We start from the raw sequence: 26123 nt of genomic DNA on the forward strand, positions 1-26123 counted from the left end.
TTTCAAGTGACTAGTGCCTACTATATTGGACGGGGCAGTTATAGATGAATGAACGGAGATCTAGGGATGAAAATTTCTTCTTGCCTGACATCATGCAGCCAATGCTTTGCAGATGAAATCCAAGCAGGTCGTCAGTCTGACAAGCAGGCATACACAGATCACGACTGTACGTTATTTTTAGGCTCCTGCTGAAATAAGCTTTATCTCAAGAAGGTATTTCTGTGTTTCAGTTTCCTAAACGTGTTTCTGGATGTGTTGGACATGGGAAAGCGATGGAGATAGGGCCTGAAGTAACTGAGATTTCTCAGCCAGGAAGCCTGGTGCTGGTGGCTGGTATGTCCTGATGCACTTATCTCAAGAGCCAAATGCCCTGCAGGCTTGAGAGGAGCCTAAGGAATTCCCTTTGGAAGCACACCAGACAGAATGTGTTTAAAAGGCACAGAGGCGCGTGCCTTGGAGTGGTTAGGCGGGCCCTGAGGCCTTCAGCAAGCTGCCGAAGAAGCTGTCAACGCCAAGCAGTAGGAGCCAGAGTACCTCGTCTTACGTAGGTGGAGGTGCGATGCTGCTCTGTGCAGTCCTCAGAGCATCACCTGCCTTTCCACGATGCTTCCACCCACTGGCCAGGGCGCATGGCAAGAACAGTCATCCCCTTGGGAACAGAAGCAGTGGAGCCAGAACCCCTTGTCTTATTTCTACTCTTATAGGCTCATCATGACCTTGAAAAGCTACTCTAACTTTCTGTACTTCGGCTTTTTTCACTTGCAAAATGGGACAACACACATACGTCATAGGGTGGTTGTGAGGATTAATAAAAAGAACCTAAATCACTTGGTATTGTACCTGGTAAAAGAGGAGACACAGGCTGCCGCCTCCCTGCAGGTCCCCGCGACCCGGCTGGGCCGGGCGCGGGCGTGGGGGTCCCGGGAGCTGGGCCGAGGAATTAAATGTGAGGGAATCTGATATAAGAGTTTGTGATGAATCATCGTGTAAATATGGAGGAGTCTGTAAAGAAGATGGAGATGGTTTGAAATGTGCATGTCAATTTCAGTGCCATACAAATTATATTCCTGTCTGTGGATCAAATGGGGACACGTACCAAAATGAATGCTTCCTCAGAAGGGCTGCTTGTAAGCACCAGAAAGAGATAACAGTAGTAGCAAGGGGACCATGCTACTCTGATAATGGTTCTGGATCTGGAGAGGGAGAAGAGGAAGGGTCAGGGGCAGAAGTTCACAGAAAACACTCCAAGTGTGGACCTTGCAAATATAAAGCTGAGTGTGATGAAGATGCAGAAAATGTTGGGTGTGTATGTAATATAGATTGCAGTGGATACAGTTTTAATCCTGTGTGTGCTTCTGATGGGAGTTCCTATAACAATCCCTGTTTTGTTCGAGAAGCATCTTGTATAAAACAAGAACAAATTGATATAAGGCATCTTGGTCATTGCACAGACACAGATGACACTAGTTTGTTGGGAAAGAAAGATGATGGACTACAATATCGACCAGATGTGAAAGATGCTAGTGATCAAAGGGAAGATGTTTATATTGGAAACCACATGCCTTGCCCTGAAAACCTCAATGGTTACTGCATCCATGGAAAATGTGAATTCATTTATTCTACTCAGAAGGCTTCTTGTAGATGTGAATCTGGTTACACTGGACAGCACTGTGAAAAGACAGACTTTAGTATTCTCTATGTAGTGCCAAGTAGGCAAAAGCTCACTCATGTTCTTATTGCAGCAATTATTGGAGCTGTACAGATTGCCATTATAGTAGCAATTGTCATGTGCATAACAAGAAAATGCCCTAAAAACAATAGAGGACGACGACAGAAGCAAAACCTAGGTCATTTTACTTCAGATACATCATCCAGAATGGTTTAAACTGATGACTTTTATATGTACACTGACCATGTGATGTACATTTGTCTTTTTTTAAAGAATGGAAATATTTATTTCAGAGGCCTTATTTTTGGACATTTTTAGTGTAGTACTGTTAGCTCGTATTTAGAATATTCAGCTACAACAGTTTTGGACTGTTTAGTAGTCTTTGTTTTATGTTTTTAAATACAGAAATTGATTTCACAAATTTGTACCACATGGTAATTCTAAGACTTGTTCTTTACCCATGGAATGTAATATTTTTGCAAAGATGGACCACTTCACAAATGGTTATAAAGTCAGACCCACTTCTTCCACAATGACCACAGCAAATGACCAAGCATGAACTGAAGGTAAAGATGTTTACAGATTACTTTTCTTACAAAAGAAAATCTAGAAGACTCTGTGTTTAGACATTTCAATGTTTTTGAGATTTATTAACCGATTTTTTAGACACTGCCTATCGCATGAATTGTAAAGCTGTGTGTGTTAGATGTAAAATATTTATAAGGTGTATGGACTGGAATTTGATCCTTTCTCTCCTTGAAAAAATAATTCTGAATTTTTAAAAGTATATGGTAGCAATGATGGAACGGATCACTGAAAAGTAGATTTAGATGTTGTGAAAATAGTCTGTTTAACAAACAGATTGGAATAAAGCCTACACTATCATTTAAACTACTTCTATACACATTCATTTTTAAAGAAATATTTGTTTTAACATAAATAAACTAATTGTATCAGTGTTTGTGAATAAATGCAAAAATGATTGTTAACGATTGGTGCTCTTCACATGAGCTTAAAAATCATCTAAGACCTCTCTCCAAATTTGTCCTGTAGTAATAGCTATACTAATAGATTGTTGGTGTTTAAAGATCTGAAGTGTGAATAGAATGTATTCAGCTGTTTAACATGTAGTTTAGGTATTCAGAAGTATGCATGTAGAATTTAAGAATATGTTCAAAATATTAATTTTAATAATTTGGTTTGGAAAAGCATGTTATAATATAATGTTTTCACTATAAAAAAAAAAAAAAAAAAAAAAAAAAAAAAAAAAAAAAAAAAAAAAAAAGAGGAGACACAGAATAAGTGTCAACAAAAATAATAATTAATGTCAATAATAATAATAATGATTATTGCTGCAACTACTGCGACTACTGTTACTTCTATTAGTCAATGGGCGTGCCGGCTCTGTATCGGACACTGCAAAGTTCCTGGCCTTTAGTAAACTCTCAAAACATGGTTTATCGTTAAGGCTGCGCTGGGAGCTGGCATGGGACTAAGCAGGTCAAGAGAGCCCCATCTTCACCTTCTCCTTGAAGTTTCTCTGTGGACTTCAAACGTGGTCCCTGCCAAGCACTTTCCTAGAAGATCAAATACGGGAGGATGGGATCGGCAGACCGGCTCGCGGCACAGTCGACAGCTGGTCAGCTCCCTGCCAGAGCTCAGGCCTCCACTGAAGACGCTGGATGGGAATCCTTCGGGCCACCATTGCGTGGCCCCCTCTCCTGCTAGCTCGGCCAAGGATGCTGGGATTTTCCCAAAGGAAGCAGGAGATTCGGTTCCTGCTGGGTCTTAGTTATACATTGAAGGGTAACAAATTACCCCCATAATAAATAAATTAAAAACATATATTAGCTCTGAGATTTTGTGGCTCAGGAGCTCTGGTGTGGCTTAGCTGGGTCCCCTCCCAAGCATGCCTTATCTCAAGACTCAGCAGGGAGAGATCCACTTCTGGTTCAGTCCCTTGGGAGCCGAGGCTGGAGGCTTCTCCACGGGGCAGCTCATCACAGGACAGCTGCTTCATCAGATGAGCCGGGAAGGGAAAGGAAGAGGGCACACAAAATGGGAGGCATAGTCCTTTGTAACCTGTCTTAGTCTGTTGGGGCTACTATAACAAAATGTCCTAGACTCAGTGGCTTATAAACTACAAAACATTTATTCCTCCCAGTACTGGAGACTGGAAAGTCCACGATCAAGGTGGGGGCAGATTCAGTGTCTAGTGAGGGCCCACTTCCTCGATGACAGCCGTCTTCTCTCTGTGTCCTCACAGGGTGGGAGGGGCCAGGGAGCTCTGCGAGGCCTCTCTTATCAGGGCACTAATCCCATTCATGAGAGCTCCACCCTCATGACCTCATTGCCTCCCTCTCCATAGCATAAGCTCATCTCAGAAGTGATATCCATCACCTTGGTGCTGTCTATTCACTGGAAGTGAGCCTCTAGGTCTGGCCCTGCCCCAAGGGAGGAGATCACACAGGGCATGAGCACTGGGATCTCTGGGAGCCTCTCAGAAGTTGCCGGTCACGCGCACCCTCGCCATTTTTTCTCGCTGTTTCCTGTCTGCAGAGGAAGGCAGAGCTGTTCCCTGGAGAGTCCACGGGAGCTGGGGAGGAGAGCGCCCACGGAGGCTGGCGGCGACTCTGCCCTGCACACAGGCAGTGGGGGCCGGCCGCCGAGAGGCTGCTGCGTTGTGAGCCTTTGTAGACACTGAGCGCAGGCATGGCAGCCCTGGCCACGAGCTGTAGGAGATGCTGGAAGGTGAGCCACCAAGTCCACCAGGGACCTGGGGAGCCCTGGAGGGAGAGCCCGGGGAAGACCCTCTGTTCCATGAGGGGTGGCTACCGGGCACGGTGATGTTCCTGCAGTGAAGACGAGGGCAGTGACCGCCTGCTGACCGCGTGGAGCCGGCGAGAAGGGGACGTGCACCAGGGACCCTGGTGACCAGCTGAGAATCAACACGGGGCACCAAAGAGACGCTGAAGGAGCGGAGCAGAAGACCTGGAGGTGGTCCACACTCACACACACACACTCACACACACTCAGCCACACACACTCACACACACACACTCAGTCACACACTCACACCCACACAAACTCAGTCACACACACACACACACAAACTCAGTCACACACACTCACATCTACTCAGTCACACACACTCATACACACACTCACACCCACTTAGTCACACACACAGTCACACAAACACACTCACACCCACTCAGTCATACACACTCTTACACTCACACAACCTCACACTCACACCCACTCAGTCACACACACTCACACACACTCACACACACCCACTCAGTCACATACACTCACACTCGCACACACTCAGTCACACAAACTCACACACACACTCAGTCACACCCACTCACACTCATACCCACTCAGTCATACACTTACACAAACTCACACTCACACATAGTCACACACTCACACACACGGTCACACCCACTCACTCACACCCACTCAGTCATACACACTCATACACTTACTCACACTCACACATAGTCACACACTCAGTCACACACACTCATACACACACAGTCACACTCACACACACACGTGAACACAGGTTGTCACTGCAATTTGGCCTGTTGATGTAACATAGTATCAGTTATTCCCAGGCTGGTCTAGGTGCCTGGGAGTTGGTTTTCACCAGGCAGGGAGGAAAAAGCACAGGTCCATCAGCAGGAGCAGGTAAGCTAACCAAATACCCTCACGTGGGCTTTGCACTCAGGCCTGGAGCTTTGCTGACCACTGGCCCAGCACTGTGCTCCCCTCCTGCTGGCATGGCTCCTGGTGAAGTCAGCCACTCAAAGGTGCATAAAAAAGGCAACACGGAATTCCAAAGGAAATGCCACAGCAGTTACAGCACGTGTCCTAAGATCTCTGAAAATGTTCTGGTTATTTGCATGGCTTATTGGTCACGTAGACCCATAAGACTTTCCTATGTCCTGCCTTCCCTCTGGGGCTTGGGAGGTGCCCTGTCATGGACCTTGCAAAGTTCTGATGTCAGAGTTCAGTGCTTCACTTCCCCAAATGAGAAGTATTCAGACAGCATGGAAAGATATTTCTCAAAAAGATTAACGTTTTACTTCCCAGTGATAACTACTGTTAACATTTTGCATATTCTTATGGACTGCACGTACACAATTTAACAAAAGGGAAATTTTATTGTTTACTCCTTTAGTAATCATTTTTTTCTCTTATGAGTATCTTTACAAAACAATGTCATTACTTTTAATGACTGCCTGGAATTCCTTTGTTGGTTTCTTTGATGGATAACCTCTTTAGGTTGTTTTCAGATTTTTTTTGTTTTAATAAAAAGTGCTATAATGGATGACTATCCTTTTAGACACATTCTTGTAATTTTTCTTAGGTCAAAGGGCAAGACGTTTAAACTTTTCATACATTGCCACACATTACCCTCTGGAGTGGTTATAGAAATTTCTACTCTCACCAATCATAGGATTTTAAAAAAATGACATTATAACAGGATGAAAGGAACAGGTGGTCTCCACCCACAGTGAGATGAAGGTTCTTCTCCAGCTCCTTAAGTCTTCATCTGAGTCTTCCTTAAACCTCACCTCCAACTTAGAAATCTGGCAAGACTTGGAGGAATCAAGATAAAAAGAATGACCATAACTTGAGCAATGAATAAATAACTCCTCACCATACATGGAAATTAATGGGAAAACAGTATCCGAATGAGAAAAACAATAAAATAAACAAGCAAACAAAAAGGGATGGAGAGAGATTTTACACAAATGATCGTTCTCTGATCTGTTTTAAAATTAGGTACTCCGAAGACAGAAACTTTATCACAAACTAACACTCCTGTTTAATCATCCCTCTTAAGGTCTTGTCTTGGAGGTTCTGGATAATATTGTGATAATCCAGTCAGCTTTACACAATCTGATTTTCTAACGTACCACAAACATTTGACCTTGTGGGCAATACTTGGGAATTCCTTTGAGAATTTGAATAATGGTCAGAAAATTAGAATTCCAGAAAAAGGATTCAATCAATAGATAAGGAGAATAATAACCCAAAGAACTTCCTTTTCTTCAAAATAATTAGGTTCAGAAGAGGTCTATTTTTGTCTGTCTATGAGCACAGGAAGGTTTGGATAATAGTAACAAATATGTTGCCTGAGATTTGCCTACCATTTTAACTTCACGAATCATATTCCCATGGACTTAAGAAGAATAGAAAAGGACCCTGGGAAGCTCTTTGCATTTAGATAAGTAGGAAAATGCCATTCCTACGATAAAGGACTCAGGACTTCCTTTTAGGGGCAAAGCTGCTGGTCTTGACGGGACCCCTTGGAGCCCAAGTGAGTGCAGAGATAGGGGCAGTATCTTCTGCTTCCACAAGTGTTATGGGAGATTGGAGAGCGTTTCCCTGCTGAGGGAAGGTTCTTCAGATTTCGGCAGCTCAGAGTTCCCCGAGTGCTGACCTCCTCGGGCTTAATCATGTCCCCCAAATACTCACACCTATTGGAGAAGCACCTGATCAGTTCCAGCCTGCAAAGATGCCAGGCGGTTCTCCCAACGACAGACAAACGTAGAGAGAGAGATTCCCACGTACATTCTGTCCTTGTCAGCACAGGGTAAGTGCAGGTCGGAAACAACTTTTCTCTTTGCATCTCTTCCTCCTCTGTCCTTTGGGATAGATGAGCCCGTCATCCTAATCAGAGGCACCTCTGTTTTTAACATCAGTCACATGGAGCCAGACTCTCACCTCTCGTCACCTCCCCCATCACAGATCCCCCTTCAGCCCTTCACCTCACTTAGCCACCCCCCGCACCACTTCTCCCTCCCTCTCTTCAGATTTCTAGAAGCCAGTTCCAGAGAACCTCAGCAAGTTCAGTGAGACCTCTCCATGCACGTGTCGACAAACATCTGTTTGTTCTCGCTATCTTCCAGGCACTGCGCTAGACCCTGGGGACAATCTCTTTTCTCAAGATGAGCTAGTTTGGGAGATAAATACATATGAAAATAATTTTATGATAGTTACCGTAGACATGGGCTGACATATCATGCTTTTACCATGTGGATGCCAGCATTTCTGAGGAGAGTCTGTTTCAGCTTTTCCTGATTGGAAAGACAGTGCTGTACTTCTCCATATAGCCAGATGAAGTGTTTGAACTGTATCTTGTAGATAATAGGGAGTGAATGACAGGCCATATTTTAGGCGTGGACCTTTCTGCTGGGGTACCCCGGGGGGTATCTGAGGGGGATGAAACTGGGTGCAGGAGGATGCATTGGAAGCCCTTTGCACTAATCCTCCTGGGAGAGGATTTGTACCTACGTGACGGTATTGGCTGTCATGAGAGGGTGCAGATTTGAGATGTATTCAGGAGGTGAATCAAAGCACTCAGTGGCTGGTTAGCGATGTGGTCCCACAAAGCAAGTGGAACGACGCGTGAAGAGTGAAGTTTGCCTGCAGCCAGGTGATGCAACCAGGGATGCTGCCGTCACCATTTGAGAAGGAGATCTGGAGAGAGTACAAACCGAGGGGCAGTTCTGGGTGTGCCGAGTCTGACATGCCAATCGCTCCCGAAAGGAAAGCATCACAAGGCGGTGGTACTTAGGAGTCTGGAGCTCAGGGGGTGAGATGTACCAGAGAAATTTGGACGTACGCACCCTGTATATGTTAATGACTCCCAAGGCTAGGAATTAGGTGACCTCAGCCCAAGGAAATGCACAGAGTGAAGGTACAGCTAAGGACCAAGCCCCTGAGAACACCACTGGTTAAAGGAGTGGGGGAGAAAGAGGTGTCAACAGAGGAAAAGAAGATGAAACCAAGTTCAGCAAGTGCAGGGCCCCTGAGGGAACTCAAGACAGCATTTCCAGAAGCGGGGAGGGGTCAACACTGTGAAGTGCAGTAGATGGTCAGTAATACGGAGTCATTATTACGAAGGTCCCTGATGTCCCCAGGGGAAAGGGTGGCCTTGAGGGGACCTGCGACAGTGAGCGGGAAGGGCTGGCTTGAGGAGTGAGTGAGAAATACCAATCAGGAGGCAGAAAGTGCCCCACTGTCCCTTCGTGACCTTCGGATGAGAAGAGGGTTGCTGTGAAAAAGGGCGGTGAAGTCAACGGAACTTAGTTATGCTTTTGGAGAATGAGAGGAGCTCGATTTAAAACAACTTCGTCAGCCATGGGACAACTAGGTGATGTTGGGAAGAGGGAGCAGAGGACGAAATGGAAAATGGGGATGAGAGGAGGGTGGAGCAGGTCCAGCAAGAGGCTTGGGGTCCGGGGGCCTGGGACCTTCAGCAGGACGAGGCGGGTCTCATGTTCTGATCTTGGAAGGAGGCTGGGCCTGGTGTGAAAGTGGCTGAGTGTGCAGGTGAGCAAGGGCCGGAAGCGAAGGGGACTCACGCCCAGATGCCTGCCTTGTGAGAGTGGAGGGAACCAGGGGTGTGGTTCCGCCCGGAGTGGGGGACACCCGGGACCTTGACTTCGGGCTCTGGGCTGCTCTCCCACGGAAGTGAATTTCAACTCCAGAAAACGGGAAGGGAGCCCGGAAGGCTTGGAGCTGTCCTGAAGGGAATCTAACAGCAGCAGAACAAGGTGAGCCCCATGATGGACCGTCAGCGACAGGGCTGCCCAGAGGGACGCCGAGCCGCCCCTGCCCCGAGGCTGGGGGAGCGCTGGATGAGCCCGTGCGTAGGGCAGAGGAGAAGAAAACTGGGGAGCTTGCTCCTCGCGGGAGGGGCAGGCACATTAGGATGTGCATGTGTGGTTTGGTTTTCTTCTGTTCTGTCCGTGCTCACCAGGCAGAGCGGAGATTCCTTTTCCCGGGCTTTTGGAGGGGGAGGGGGAGAGGTCTCTAAGCATCCCTGTGTCTCTCCTCTCCTTAAAGATCTGCATTAAAGGACATTCGTGCCCTGCCCTGTCATGCATTCTGCCGTCTCACATCCTCCAGGAATTTCCATCTGAAAGTCAGACTTCAAAAGGTCCTCGCTGACAAATTCTATTATGGAGTTCAAACAGAAAAAGAGAGAAAGAGGAGGATCCGTGGCTTTTTTGAGGGCCTCAGACTCCTCCCTTGCTTCCAATTGGACATGCTATTCCCCACTGCCTGGAGGCGTGTCAGAAAATCATTAGGCAGCTTTGATGCGCTGAGTTCAACAACTATTGTGTTTCTCCCCAGACACAGCTCCGTTTCAGAGGCCAGGGTGGTTAGCCTTCCTTCCCGATATGCCTGACTGCACACAAATTCATGTAAACCTGCGGGAGAACATGTATATATTCTACAGGTGCGTCACCTTCCCTCTTTATGAAATTATTTGAAAACTTGAAGAAGGACTAGTGATATTAAAATCCAGTTTCCATAAACAAAGTTGGGGCTGCTAATGGGGAGTCCAGAGATATGACTCAGTCCTGGTGACCAGAGTTCTGTAATAATTGCTGATGTTTGTGATTCTTGTGGTTGTTGATGTCATCATCCTCTGCTTCTTCTGTCTTGGAAGATCCTGAGTTTCATTTATCTTTGCAGCACTTGCAGCTCTTCTCCACAGCATGCACCACTTAAGTCAAGAAACTAACACAACATTATAAATTGACTGTACATCAATTTTTACAGAGATTCGAGGCTGAGGTGTTTGCATTCTGCTGTGTCTCCAGTGAGACGGGCTTTGTGCTTCCGGTGAGTCTACTCATCTTGGGGGAGCCAACCATCTTTTGGGAGCTGAAACCTTCACCTCTTTCTTTTTTCTGTGATATTAACACAGAGAAGAATGGACTTCACTCTGGATACGCACAGAACAAGAGAACAATTGTCTGTATGCGCCAGAGCTGTAGAAACTCCCCAGAGACAGTCCTGCTGTTCCCTCCCGTTTTGTCCTGGGTTGGGGCATAAACCGACTATTTATAGACAGTTCTAAAGTCACCAGATGGGGCTTCCCTGGTGGCGCAGTGGTTGAGAATCTGCCTGCCAATGCAGGGGACACGGGTTCGAGCCCTGGTCTGGGAGGATCCCACAAGCCGCGGAGCAACTAGGCCCGTGAGCCACAACGACAGAGCCTGCGCGTCCGGAGCCTGTGCTCCGCAACAATAGAGGCCGCGATAGAGAGAGGCCCGCGCACCGCGATGAAGAGTGGCCCCCGCTTGCCGCAACTAGAGAAAGCCCTCACACAGAAATGAAGACCCAACACACCGAAAATAAATAAGTAAATAAATAAATATAAAGTCACCTGATGTATTTACAGTGGAAATGTCCTGCAACTCACTGTGATTTCTTTAGTTTTCTAGATGCTGCCTTCCATACCTTATTATTAGCAGGACAAAGGAGGGAATCTAGCCTTCTAATTCTTGGACCTCCTAACAGTCGAGGTCCAAATTATCTACTATAAGATTGCTGTTTTCTTGTCTCCCCAAGGTGTTGCACTGAGAAACAGGTTGAGTGTCCTGCTCAGTTACTTCTTCTTCAGGGGCCATAGATTCTCCATGGCCTGAAGATTCCATATGAACTGGATACAGCAACCCAGTGAGGGGTCCAGGTCAGTATCAGTATCAGTCACTCATTTATTCAGTCCGTATTTCTTGAACACCTATTACGTATGGTAGAGAACAAAACAGAAAAGTCTTCCCTCTTGGGATCATCTCACTTCTGCTTAGTATTTTCAAGGCTGAAGTTCACACCCATTCAGCACTCATTAACTGAGCACCTACTCTGTGGTGATGCATCATAAAGCACTTGAGATGCAAAAATGAATCACGTCATTTACCTTCCAGGAGCTTACAGAGAGCTTCCTAATTTCCCAGGAGTTTTTATATGTCAGAATCTCTTTAGAAAATGATTCATAGTGGTCTACTTGGTGGCCAATGTAATTTTGCTTTATCTTTTCATCTCATACCTTCTAACAGGTTTCCATGAGAGTGGAGAAAGTTCTTATGGAAATTCGATAATTCAGTTTTTAATTTAGGCTAGCAAGAATACATATCTGATGATTAAAGTTTGGATTTGGGATTGAAATGTTAATTTTGAAGACAGCACTAATATACTCATTATTAGATTAAACTGAATTTAATTAGATCAGCCATGTCTTGACATAAAGAAGGAAAATACATTATCTTTAAAAATGTGACAATTTCTAGGAAACTGGCCCCATAATCCTAAATTAAAAGCAGGTTTCTGCAAGTTGGATTCATGCCTCCTTTAGCCCTTGGTATTGTATTTGGTCTGTTTAGTTAGTTAAGTAACGGTAACAAAAGAAGGCAGGACGGATGATGTTAAATAAAGGGAAATTTAAGAGAGTGATTACGGCATTAACCAGGGCCAGAAGGTGAGGGTTGTAAGTAATAAGATACCTGCTCTTTAAACAAAGTGCTATGTCCCCATTTGGCATGACCCTTCCTGGATAAACTGTACGTTTTACTCCATTCCCATAGGCAAGCGAAAGTGAACTTGGAGGTGAGTGTTGAGCAAGATGTTTATAGGTTCTAAAATATCTTGTGTGAAGTTGCTTCACTTCTTGTTTTAAATGAAGGTGTTAAAATTCCAGTGAAATAGAATATTACAATAAATGACTCAGGCGTGGGGAGGTACAAAAAGCTTGGATGCTCTAAGACCCCACTGCCTGAAAGGTCTACCCGATTATCTAGTGGACACCTTGGATGAAAAAAAAAAAATCAAAGGAACAGCCTTAAGGTAAATGAGCCCTGGGAGATATTAATTTCATTTGAAAGGCATGAATAATGGAGCAATTCTGTTGGCAATTCTGGGAGGGCTGCTTCCAAAGATGAGTGAGATGATTACTTACGGCGGGTCCCTCTATGCCCCAAACCTCCACATAGGGAGGGATCACTTTCCAGAACGTTGATGGAGACAGAGACAGAGACAGAGGTGGATTCCGCTCAAAATTTTCCAGGTGAATGATATTTTCCAGCTGGTCTCTACATGTCCTCTCTTCCGACCCAGAGCCGAAAAGCTCAGGCTCGCAAGCTGGCTCTCCTTTAGGTGGTTTATTCTATACTCTGAGTCATATAATGATGCCTCCGTACGTTGGATCTCTTGAGTCAGTTAATGACCCTCATCGCCAGGCTTTCGTCTGTAGCAACGTGTAGCATCCACTTCCGGATTAGGGGGCCGCCATTTGCTTATTCAGACTAGAGCAAAATTGTTCTGAAATTTTGCTGAAACTGAATTAAGTCTTGTACAAATATTCTTATTTAGCCTTTAAACATTAAGCCCATGAAATGTATACTCTTATCAACCCCATTTTTAGAGACGAGGAAATGGACTTAAGAAGGTTAAATTATTTGTCCAAGTTTACTAAGCCAGCAGCAGGAAGAGTTACCATTAAAATATGGACACGCTGACTCCAAAAGCCTGTGCACTTGGCCTCTATGAATTCCTGCCTCTAAAGCCTCTAGGACGTTCCCAAAGCTGAACTTGAATTGATCTCGTTCATAATTCAGGAGAAGCCAGTGACGTGGCTCAGAGAAAGTCACTGGGAGATGAAGCAATGAAGTTGGCACGTGCCCACGTTCAACTCGAGACAGTTCTGAGTCTGCGATGCAAACCTCTTCGGGGCATTTATTGGTTTGTCTCCTCAAAGTATTTTTGCTGGACTGGACTCTGGGGCCTTGTATGCAGTCTTGGTCTATACATTGCAAATCGAAGCTGATGTCATTACTGATCATGAATCAAAGAAGTGAGCCTCTTCCTATAGCTTCTTCTGTGCTCTTTTCAGAAGAACTCAAACCAGTTTCCTCCACGTCCCCTTCTGCCTTCTCAGAGAGATGGTCTTCTGCTGGTGACTCTGTGAATGCCTCCACCTGTGAGGAATTCCCTTCGGCTACATGCCCTCCTGGCCAAACCCCACCCATCTTGCAAGTTCCCTTAAAGGTGTCACCTCTTACAAAGAATTTTCTGATTCACTTCCTGTCCCCTTTTAGCCATTTCTTACCTCAGCCAGGTAAAATAAGTTCTGTCTTCCTGAGACTTTCAAAAACATCTCCCCTGTAACTTTCCTGTGGCTTTTCTCCATGTGTTCCGTGCATATGCTCTTTTTTCCTGTACTTAGATGGTGAGTTTCTTGAAGACAGAAGCTGTGTCTCAGGCATCATGAAATCCCCTGTGGTACCTGGTCCAGTGCCCTTCACTCTCATGGTAGAGGCAGTCATTATTTGATGGGTGAAAGAGTGAATATACAACATCAAAGAAGAGTAACTCACACTCTGGATGTCACTGTCCCTGCCTTGGTGGCCATTTCCCAACACCCCTGTTTTCCAGATGACAGTGATGCCTAGTGAGATAAGCTGGCTTCCTCGGATGTTTTCGTTTGCTCCTGTGCTATGACTCCCTGGACACAGAGGTATGTATCCTTAATGAGATCTCCTGCAGTCTGCACCTCAAGACCAATCCTGGTCTCATCGGGATGGTACAGAAATATTTTATGTGGAGGACCATTTTTTTCCTCGTTTAAGAACAGAAAATCTCATCTCACTTCTTTTCTTTGAAGAAAGAAGCCTTTAATTTTCTTTATTGAGAAAAATCTCTTTTCCCTACAAAACATGAATTCGTTTTGCCTTGTGGTCCCAAATGCCAAATATCTACCCCTATCCCACGCCATCCATCAATAGCTCAGTCCAGAAATTTCTTGCTGAAGCAGGAAATATTCAATCCAGTAGAGTTGGCTGGGCTTTGCCATAAGGATGTTAGAGCCAACTAGCGTTTTGTGCCTCGGGTGAACCCACAGACCTGAGTTGATTTGGAGCGATTCCTCCTCTGCACTGGCTCGAAACTTGCCTCTTTTTGCCATGTGCTTCCCGCTGGCATGTGGCTTAGGAGTTTACAAGTGGCTGGTTACTGTACATATAAAGAAATCAAATCAGCAACGAGAGGGCAGGGAGAGCGATCTTTATTTTCCAGGCAGTTTAGGTGAAAGCCAACATCCTAACCACCATAACCACGCAAGTTTCAACAGCATTTTCCACAGTGCTGGGGCTTTGAACTCAGTATGTGGATGGATTTTAAAATCATCAACAATATCTGGCCAGTATCCCCACGTGCTGTAGCCATTCTCCATGCCCTCCTGCATTTTCTGAGCAGTTGTAGAGTGTGGTAAGGACAGCTGTCTTGCTTATTCCACGTTGGGAGCAGTTGTTTAGCCACATGAGTTTTCATTTAGTTATTCATTCAATCAATAAATATTTACTGAGGTCAAGTATTTGGGGAGGGGTGGGGATAGGGAAGGAGGGATTAGACTGTCAGAGAAAGTTCCTCTAAAGAGGTGTTTTCAGAGCTGAGACCAGGCATGGATCAAAGGTGCCATGAGCTGCTACTGGGAATGGATTACTGAAGGATAAGAAAGGAAACAGAGGGAAGGGTTCAGAGACTTATTGGAAGGTCAGGTGAGAGGGGCTAGTGGTTTAGCTGAAGGAGGAAGAAGTGGATTTGGAGGAGAGAGACAAAGGTAGAGAGACGGGTTTTATGTCCTGGGAATATTTCCACAAGGAACCCAGAGATGCCAGACATCATGAAAAATTTTCATGACAGATCTTCATCTCCAACACAATATGAAAGGTATTACCTACTTTTCAAGGTTAGTAGACCAAATCACTGACACACCAATTATTCTTATTTTGGTCCTTTTCCGATACCGTTGTCCACCCCCCAATTCTAGGTGGTCATGCAGACCACTTTCCTGGAGAGCAGGATACTTGAAAGATGAGGGGAAAATAGGCTCTGAGCAAAAAAAAGCCAATTTCAAAAGCTATGATTCTAGGTACATGACAGTCTCAAAGTGATGTAATTTTAGAGAGAGGACACATCAGTTGTTGCCAGGGATTAAGCAACCACCTGGGAGGATGTGACTATAAAGGGACAGCTTGAGGGAGCTTCTTCGTCATGAAGGAACAGTTCTGTATCCTGGCCATGGTGGTGGTTACATGCATCTATAAATATACGTTTGATAAAATCTGATGGAAACACATACACACAATTGGTGCCTGTGAAAAGTGGTGAAATCCAAATAAAGTTCTGATAATTGATAGTGAACTACGAGTGTGTAAGTTGTCACCCCTAGGGGAAGCAGGGGGAAGGGTACATTAGAACTCTCTGTACTGATGTAGAGAACAGATGTATGGATACCAAGGGGGAAGGGGTATGGGACGAATTGGGGGATTGGGACTGACATGTACACACTACTATGCATAAAATAGATAACTAATGAGAACCTACTGCACAGCACATGGAACTCTACTCTGTGCTCTGAGGTGACCTAAATGGGAAGGAAATCTGAAAGAGAGTAGATATATGTATACATATAACTGATTCGCTTTGCCGTACAGCAGAAACCAACATAACATTGTAAAGTACCTATACGCCAATAAGAATTAATAAAAAAAAGAACTCTCTATACTAATTTTGATACTTTCATGTGTCTAAAATTATTTCTAAAAAAATTCAAAACATACAAGTAAAAATCAAAATTAATAAATAATGCATTCAATGTTTACAAGCTGCAGTTTTATATCATACTTATTAATTCCCAAGTTTTACTGTATAATAAAGATGTATTATTTACAACTGATATGAGGATTAGATTTTTTCACTTTATAGGAATACCTGGATATGAAAAATGAGAGCCAATTTTGTTTCTTGCTATTATTATTTTTTACATCTTTATTGGAGTGTAATTGCTTTACAATGTTGTGTTAGTTTCTGTTGTACAATAAAGTGAATCAGTTATATGTATATATACATCCCCATATCCCCTCCCTCTTGAACCTCCCTCCCACCCTGCTAGGTGGTCACAAAGCATGGAGCTGATTCCCCTGTGCTATGCAGCTGCTTCCCACTAGCCACCCATTTCACATTTGTAGTGTATACATGTCAATGCTACTCTCACTTTGCCCAACTCCCCCTCCCCTTCCCATGCCCTCAAGTCCATTCTCTATGTCTGGGTCTTTATTCCTGCCCTGCCACTAGGTTCATCAGTACCATTTCTTTTAGATTCCATAGATATGCATTAGCATACGAATTTGTTTTTCTCTTTCTGACTTACTTCACTCTGTAGGACAGACTCTAGGTCCATCCACCTCACTACAAATAACTCAATTTCATTTCTTTTTATGGCTGAGTAATATTCCATTGTATATATGTGCCACATCTTCTTTATCCATTCATCTGTCGATGGACACTTAGGTCACTTCCATGTCCTGACTATTGTAAATAGTGCTGCAATGAACACTGTGGTACATGTCTCTTTTTGAATTATGGTTTTCTCTGGGTATATGTCCAGTAGTGGGATTGCTGGGTCATATGGTAGTTTTATTTTTAGTTTTTTAAGGAACCTCCACACTGTTCTCCATAGTGACTGTATCAATTTACATTCCCACTAATAGAGCAGGAAGATTCCCTTTTCACCCTCTTCAGCATTTATTGTTTGTAGATTTTTTGATGATGGCCATTTTGACCGGTGTGAGGTGATACCTCATTGTAGTTTTGATTTACATTTCTCTAATGACTAGTGGCGTTGAGCATTCTTTCATGTGTTTGTTGGCAATCTGTATATCTTCTTTGGAGAAATGTCTATTTAGGTCTTCTGCCCATTTTTGGATTGGGTTGTTTGTTTTTTTGTTATTAAGCTGCATAAGTTGCTTATAAATTTTGGAGATTAATCCTTTGTCAGTTGCTTCATTTGCAAATATTTTCTCCCATTCTGAGGCTTGTCTTTTTGTCTTCCTTTTGGTTTCCTTTGCTGTGCAAAAGCTTTTAAGTTTAATTAGGTTCCATTTGTTTATTTTTGTTTTTATTTTCATTACTCTAGGAGGTGTGTCAAAAAAGATCTTGATCTTGCTGTGGTTTATGTCAGAGAGTGTTTTTCCTATGTTTTCCTCTAAGAGTTTTATAGTGTCCAGTCTTACATTTAGGTCTTTAATCCATTTAGAGTTTATTTTTGTGTATGGTGTTAGGTAGTGTTCTAATTTCATTCTTTTACATGTAGCTGTCCAGTTTTCCCAGCACAACTTATTGAAGAGGCTGTCTTTTCTCCATTGTATGTTCTTGCCACTTTTGTCATAAATTAGGTGCCCATATGCGCGTGGGTTTATCTCTGGGCATTCTATCCTGTACCATTGATCTATATTTTTATTTTTGTGTCAGTACCATACTCTCTTGATTACTGTAGCTTTGTAGTATAGTTTGAAGTCAGGCAGCCTGGTTCCTCTAGCTTCATTTTTCTTTCTCAAGATTGCTTTGGCTATTCGGGGTCTTTTGTGTTACCATAAAAATTGTAAAAACTTGAGGGGCTTCCCTGGTGGCGCAGTGGTTGAGAGTCCACCTGCTGATGCAGGGGACATGGGTTCGTGCCCCGATCCAGGAAGATCCCACATGCCATGGAGCGGCTGGGCCCGTGAGCCATGGCCGCTGAGCCTGTGCATCCGGAGTCTGTGCTGTGCAACAGGAGAGTCCACAACAGTGAGAGGCCCACGTACTGCAAACAAAACAAAACAAAACAAAAACAAACAAACAAAAAAAGTCAGGATATCTAGATTTACACGAATGTGAAAATGATTTTGAGTAAAAATGGTATTTAAATTTCTGAAAAGTAGATATTACCGAGGGAGAGAAGGAAGGGAGAGGAAGGAGAGGCAGATTGAATTCTTTCACATCCACATTTAGAATTTGGTGAAGAGGGGTCAGCCAATGAGCATGGGGAGGATTAACCAGAGAGACAGAGGAAATCCAGGAGGGCTCAGTGTCCCGGAAGCAAGAGAAGCTGACGTTTCTAGACAGTCTGAGTGGTTGAATGAAGCCGGGGAAGTGGAGAGCCATGAGGAAGGGGAATGGAGATGTCCTGGGTGACCATAAGGAGAGCAGTCTCCCACCCTGTGTACCCCTGGGATGGGCACACACAGATGGCCGTGGGTTGGGGAGGGCATGGGCAGGGAAGGGGAGCCTGCCCACTATGGGAAACTTTTAGCAATAGGGAGGTAGGGGAGGAGAAATACGGGGTTAGGAAGGTGGCTGTTCTGAAGTGAAAGGTACCAGAACATGTTTGTATCCTAGTGGGAGTGACCCAGTAGAGGAAGGTAGAGATGAGGATAAGCCATCACACATAACACAATTGCTTGAGGGTCCCTGGGAGTCACGCTGTCACCCGGGCCCCTCCTCCTGGGAGCGGCAGTAAGATCCCAGGCTTCAGCTCCCATAGAAACTTGCCACCTTTTTCGTTCCTTCCCAGTCCCGAAGACTCCAATTCCTCCAGGACAGCCAACATTCTTTCCTTCTCCAAAGCTACAACCTCTATCCTTCCAAAGGTCTTGGGCTTTTAAAACAAAGCTTTGTTAACTGTCCTCTGAGTGTAGAGTCCCAACTCTCCAGAAACAAGCTCTTGGGACACAGAAGGAAATTCCCTTTCATTCAAGAGCAAAGATCCTACAGATGGCAATGGAAGGCACAGCTAAACATTCCCCACTTTATTCCCTCCCATTAACTTTTAAACAACTCTCAAGCCATGTTTGTGTAGCTTGCCTCGTTACTTAATATGTTACTAACATTGTCCTATGTCACTAAGTGCTCATTAATGGCTGTGTAGTATTTCATGTTTTGGACATGCTATAATTTAGTTTACCAATAACATATCGTTGGATATTTAGTTTCATATAAATTTAATCTCTTTGTATATCTCCGAATTTGCCCTTAGGACAATTTCCTAGAAGTAGAATTTTGTGGGTTAGAAGATAAGAACGTTTTAAGTACTCAAGAAAACATTGTTAACAGAATATAAATTGTGTGACGGTTAATTTACTTGGGTCTTTCTGTTTTGTCCAACCTGCTATTAAAATGGTTTTGCCTTCTGTGGGTATTCACCCTGGTCTCTTTAATTAGGAAGAAGAAAATAGTATTTGCAAAATTAAAAGCCTGTGGCTTTGGGCTTCCCTGGTGGGGCAGTGGTTAAGAATCTGCCTGCCAATGCAGGGGACATGGGTTTGAACCCTGGTCGAGGAAGATCCCACATGCCATGGAGCAACTAAGCCCGTGCGCCACAACTACTGAGCCTGCACTCTAGAGCCCACGAGCCACAACTACCGAGCCCACGTGCCACAACTACTGAAATCCACATGCCTAGAGCCCGTACTCTGCAACAAGAGAAGCCACCACAATGAGAAGCCCATGCACCACAACAAAGAATAGACCCTGCTCACTGCAACCAGAGAATGCCTGCGCTCAGCAACAAAGACCCAACACAGCCCAAAAAAAAAAAAAAAAAAGCCTATGGCTTTGAGTCTCCAGCCAGCCTGGAACTTGGTTAAGACTGTGGCCACTGTTTCTCTCAATGGAAAGAAAAGAAAGATTATGAGACTTCTTGGAGAATACCAATTTTTCTTACTAAACAGTAGGATGAAGTAAGTGGACACAAAACAGAAACATATGGATAATATTTTCCTGGAAATACTCAGAGGTTTATAAAATGAAAGGAAAAGTATTTGGAAAGGTGTCTTGAGGTTTCTAGAGATGTGTAGCCTTCATCAACACATCAAAAATGATCAACAAAGACATGTCTTCAGGTCTGGCTTTGCAAGGAAGGGAATGATGACCGACTGTCGACAAGCTTACAGCATTTCCCCCTGTGACTCATGCCTGGTCACAGCAAGGCTGGTCTAACCAGGCAGCTCCACTGGTGGAGATCTGGGACAAATTCAGACTTGAGAACATGATACAGAGCTGTGCCTTCCTTTAAATGCTGAGTGCTTTTTCTTCTCCAGGCAATAGAACCATGGTGACCTTGGCAAGAATGGGGAGATCCGGTAGAAATCCTGGACCTCGTGAACTAAGCTTCTTAAAATATGTAAGAAAGGGAGATTGAATTTTTTCTTTGTTTCACTTTCCCGTTAGTCTCTTCTGCCCTTACCCCACCCCAGGGAATATCATTTACCTAAAAATAACGAATGCACTTCATCAATTATTTCTATCGGAACCTTAGCTGCCAGCCCAACCAGAAAATGATTTTGTCATTAAACACTTTCACAGAGTTGGAAAGACATAAACAAAATATAGCAAAACAAACTACTCCTCTTCTATACACCTCAATGTCGACTCAATTATTTTTCGAAAGCCCCAGAAATGTCCCCCAAGTCAAGCCACTAGGCAGAATGTTTGAGATGAGACCTTTAGAGCCAGAGGTGTTTTGAGAATTAAACATGTTAATACCTGTAAGTTACTCTGAATTATCCTGGCTTAGGTAAGTGTGGGCTACCATGTAAACATCATCAGGGAAATGGTCTTTTACTGTTGGTCATTGAACAGTCACAGTGCCTAACACGTAGTAGGTGCCCGGTACATATTTGTTCCTTACTTTTCTTAGTGTAGCTTTCACGGGCAAGCTCTGAGCTGCATGCATACTACTATCAGTAATGACAAGTATTTATTGAGTCTTCCTATGCCCAAGGCATTGTGACATTGTGCCAAGACTCCATTTCTTCACCTCCTTTATTCCCCCAAATAATCCTATGAGATAGTTATTCCTTTTACACCCCTGTGATGAGTGTGGATACTGCAACTGGGAGAGATCAAGTCACTTGCCCAAATCCACACATGCTGCTAGTAAATTAACAGCCTGGATTAAAACCACAGCAGTCTGGCTCAAGGGCCATAGTATGAAATAAAGTAGTACTCTCTCAGGAAAACCAGCATGTGAAAGATTAAGATGCTGTGGGAGCCTCATTTTATGAGCAAACTTGGGAGTGTCTTGAAGAAACAGCATGTAAGTTAGGAAGATATCGGCCATCTCTGTCCGCGGGATGGGCCAGTGGTGCCCTTCTGATCTCATCTGGAAGCCAGGCTGTTGCCAAACCCTAAGCCTTTCTGCAGGAACCCTGTCAACTGAGCTGTCCTCCCTCACCTGCATTTTAAAAACCATTTTAGCCCATTTGCTTTATCTCTGTATCTGACTCTCTCGAGACACAATTGTATATGCAATTTTTTGTGTATATATACACACATATGTGTATATATTTGCTTAACTATTTAAAAGTAAGTTATGTTATTATGTTATTACCTCCAGAAATTAAACATTGAATCAATAACATCATCTAACCTATAGTTATACTTTATAACATTTTTTTGTTTGTTTATTTTGGTGCAGGATCTAATCAAAGATGACAGATACCATTCAGTTGTCATTTCTCTTTATTTTCCTTTAATCCAGAAAATTCCCTCATATTTTTTTTCTTCCATGACTTTGACAGTTTTGAAGAATCTAGGCCAATTGGTTTGTGGCATGTCATAGAATTTGGATACGTGGAATGGTATAGAATTTGGATATAGCTGATTATTTCTTCTTGATGAGATTCAGTTTATGTATTTGAAGGGAAGAGTACCACACAGGTGATGTTGAATCTTTCTCTGTGTATCACATCAGAATGTATCTGAAGTGTGTTCCATTATTATATTTACTAAGTTGGATTTCTTATCCAACAGATTTCTCCATTATGAAGGTAACTTTTCTTTTCTGTAAATAATTAATAATCTGAGGGGTAGCGTTTGAGACCCCGTGACTACCCCCTCCCGACAACTTTCACCCAATGGTCTTACTATATACCTTGGTGATGCTTGCCTTAGTCAGATATTACATTTGTAACTGCAAAATGCCTCACGTGCATTTGACTTTTTAGGAGAAGGATTATTTTGGGGAATGATGTAGCCTAGCCCTTTTCTATCTCGGTTTGGGCACCCTTCTACTCCCTTGAGTATCTTTTGGAAAAGAGAGCTGAAACCTTAAAAAAAAATCAGCTAAGATGTCAAACCTCTTTCATATGCAGCAGTTTTGTAACCAAATGAGCTCCAGAGTTCTATGCCATGAGGTTTTCAATACAGAGACACAGTCTTATGTATTTATCAGTTTAAAAAATTGTCCGTGGGATGTTTGACACAAGAAAGTGCTAGTGACCAACCAAGAAGGCAGCTGCTCTAACATAAATGGACCATTATTCTAATTCATCCTCAGAGACCATCTGGAGTTTAATGTTATCAACAACAGATAAGGTAAAAAGTAGTCACAAATTAATATAAAATCACCTACCAAAATACACTCTCTTCCTATTGCTTTAGTCCTATAAGGAGGCATGATTCAGTCTCAGAATTGTTCCTTATTCCTTTCAGCTGAGACAAAACACTGACCGTGAGAAGGGCAGCCCAGTTCTCAGGTTATAAATGTAAGAGGGTAGTTTAAGCTTTGGGGTTGAAAGAATATAGAAAACACAAATCTTCAAAGTAATTCAGAATTACTAATGTAATTCAGACTTATTTTCCCACAAGATTAGATTTATCTCTGGGGAGGAGAATGGGGGAAATTGGCATCCCTACAACAGTTTTAACAACAATCTCAGACCCTGAAATCTCTAGCTACTTCATCCAACTAGCAGGCTAATAATAGCAATAATAACACCAAAATCATAACAACAATTAACATTTAATTAAGTACTTACAGTGTTAAGCACTTTAAATAGATAATTTAATCTTCACTAAAATTCCATGAGGTATATAATATCATCCCTCTTCTATACATAAAAGTGATGTTCAGCAAGGTTAAATAACCTGTCCAATGTCACCTAGCTAATATGTGGACAAGCCAGGACTCAAAATTAGATGTGCCTGACTGCTTTCTGGCCACATCTGTCTTTTCGTCATTCAGGGGTCTATGAAGAGCTGGATGAGACATTGTTGAAGGACCCCCACACTTGGAATCAGAAAAACTGGCTTTGACCCTAGTGATGCCACTTGCCAGGAAGGCGACTTGAACGTACAAATTCTCTCTCTCATTTGTTTGTTTTGTAAAATGGAGATGATCACAGATATCTGGTCTACCTCTCTAGACAGTTGGGGGATTAAAACAACAATGACATGATGTATACAATTATTTTGAGGCAATGGTAAGGTCTTATTATTTATAAAGTGAAGTTTGCTTCACTAACAGGGGATGATAGAGAAAAATTATAATGTAAGACTTGGCAAATGAGATGTCTTCTAGCAGCCCTTGGCAATCTTCCGTACTTACTAAAGTAAGCAGAGAGGGTATCTCTAGTCTCTGAAATTTATGAAAAAGCAATCCTAGATGCCATTTCTTGAGCTGATTTGCAGTTCTCTAGATTTTCTGTTACATAGGTAATCATATAGAATCACTTCGAATAAGTTGTAGGAAAGTTATGTTCATAAAAACAGTAATTGTTATAATGTAACATAATGAATAATTATACTAAACTATAAATATATATTAAAGTACTTGTTACCACAGGAAAGAACAAGAACTCTTTTCAATTCTGAAATTATATTTAACGTCACTCTGGATGACTTAGCTGATTTCCAGCACACATAGTGAAATGAGTAGATTTTGCTTATGACATGTCTGGTCTCAACATAATACACTAGTAACCAGGGGGCGTCTAAACGAATCAAAATTATGCTTGTTTTTGAAAAGTTCAAACAAGTATAATTTCCCCGGCAAAAGAGTACTTGTAAGATGAAAGCCTTGTCTTTCAGCAAAAATACTTGTTCATATGCCAAAAGATCTCAGTCACGCTGGGAAACGTTAGTATTGCAACAAAAATATCGGCAGAGATAAATCTACTAATTTACTGACCATTGTTGGATGTGAGCTGAAACACAAGTCAAAATATCTTTCTAAAGCCAATATTTGATACTTTTGTTTTTGTTCTTTCCAAATAGATCATGGAACTATGTGGATTTCCTAAAACCTTAATAATGATAAAGATCATGAAAACACACACTTAGAATTTACATAGAACAGGGAACAGTTATCAATATCTTACAAATATTGATCTTTCAACTCCTCAATAAGCCTATAATTCTCATTTTTGTACATGATATTGTCTATCAGCGTTTACTGCCAAACAAACTACCTCAAAGTGCAATGGCGTAAAACAATGTGCATTTTTTAGCTTATGATTCTGCTGCTCAGTCATTTGGGCTGGGCATGGCCAGATGGCTCTTCTGGTCTTGACTGGGCTTATTCTTGCCTGTGTGGTCAGATGCTGTTTGACGGAGGGCTGACTGGTCTCAGGTAGCCTCAAAGGGGATGCTTGTCTCTGCTCCGTGTCATGTCTCATTCCTGAGCAGACTAACGGGGCTTGTTCATGTGGTGGCTGGGCAGAGTTCTGAGAGGCAGGAGACGCAGCCGAGGCCTCTCAGGGCTCCGGTTAGAACTGGCACTGACACTCCTGTCACACTTTATTGTCCAGAGAAAGTCACAAGTTCAGATAAGAGTAAAGGGAGTGGGAAATAGACTTCATTACATACTTGATGGAAAGAACTGCAAGTTCACGTCACAAAGGGTTTGGACACAAGGAGTGAAGGATTGTGGACATTTTTCAATCTTCCACAAGTAGGTACTCTTATTGTCCCCATTTTACCATGAGGAAACTGAAGCACAGAGAGGTCATAAAACCCATTAAAGGTCACACAGCACCCTGCTATTTATTTCTCTCCTTGGTCACAGTTATTTCTCTGCCACTTTTACAAAAAGATATATATTGAATGATATTCAGTTCTGAGTTAATTAGGATATATATCTGAGTGATACTGAATTCTGAGTGATAAAGAATTCAAACAAGACTGAAGATAAACTTTAACGTGAATCTGCAAGGTTAATTCAAAGTTTGACCCCAAGCACAAAGAACACATTAGCACATTAGTAGATAAGAAAATGCTATTCCTCTTTTGAGAAAAAAGTTAATACAGGGATTTATCATGCTTTGAAAGGAATGAAGTTGGTTTTCCTTTCAGTTTTTAGAAAGAAAATGTTCTGTCTTCTGCTTTTTCCACATATATCACAAGTAAGTCTCACGACTCCTTCCTTTTAGAGGGAAAATAGGGTTCTTCTAGATCTTCTGAAGAGTTGGTAACATTTTGTGTATTTAAAGGGGGGTGGGGATTTCCCTGGAGGCGCAGTGGTTAAGAATCCGCCTGCCAATGCAGGGGACACAGGTTCGAGCCCTGGTCCGGGAAGATCCCAAATGCCGCGGAGCAACTAAGCCCATGTGCCACAACTACTGAAGCCCGCGTGCCTAGGGCCCATGCTCCTCAACAAGAGAAGCCACCGCAATGAGAAGCCCGCGCACTGCAATGAAGAGTAGCCCCCACCCGCCACAGTTAGAGAAAGCCCGCACGCAGCAATGAAGAGCCAGCGCAGCAAAAAATAAAATAAATAAATTTATTTTAAAAATTAAAATAAATAAATAAAGGGGGGTTGGAATGCCATGACCCTCCCATAATTCAACGTCTGGCATCAGCAGCTATGCAAGACTTGTCACAAGGTCCTATAGGCAAAGGAGAGGTTGGACCCAGAAGGACTAAAATGTGTAAACCAGGTTACCTCGCCAAGCCCTCTATGCCTCCTGGGGCTGAACCTATCTCATCAGCTGGCCATTAACTGGATGTAAAAACTCATGGTTAGTTTAGGGCAACTTTTGAC

General features: G+C 43.1%; 1 protein-coding gene across 1 annotated transcript; it reads left to right on the forward strand.

The window, feature by feature from the left end:
- Positions 1–603: 603 nt before the first annotated feature.
- Positions 604–2869, forward strand: LOC132528885 (tomoregulin-1-like). Its single transcript, XM_060165043.1, has 2 exons — positions 604–632; positions 880–2869. The coding sequence occupies exons 1-2, from the start codon at positions 604–606 to the stop codon at positions 1883–1885; spliced, it is 1035 nt and encodes a 344-aa protein (XP_060021026.1). The 3' UTR covers positions 1886–2869.
- Positions 2870–26123: the final 23254 nt, after the last annotated feature.

This window comes from Lagenorhynchus albirostris, chromosome 1 (assembly GCF_949774975.1).
Source record: "Lagenorhynchus albirostris chromosome 1, mLagAlb1.1, whole genome shotgun sequence".
NCBI lineage: Eukaryota > Metazoa > Chordata > Mammalia > Artiodactyla > Delphinidae > Lagenorhynchus > Lagenorhynchus albirostris.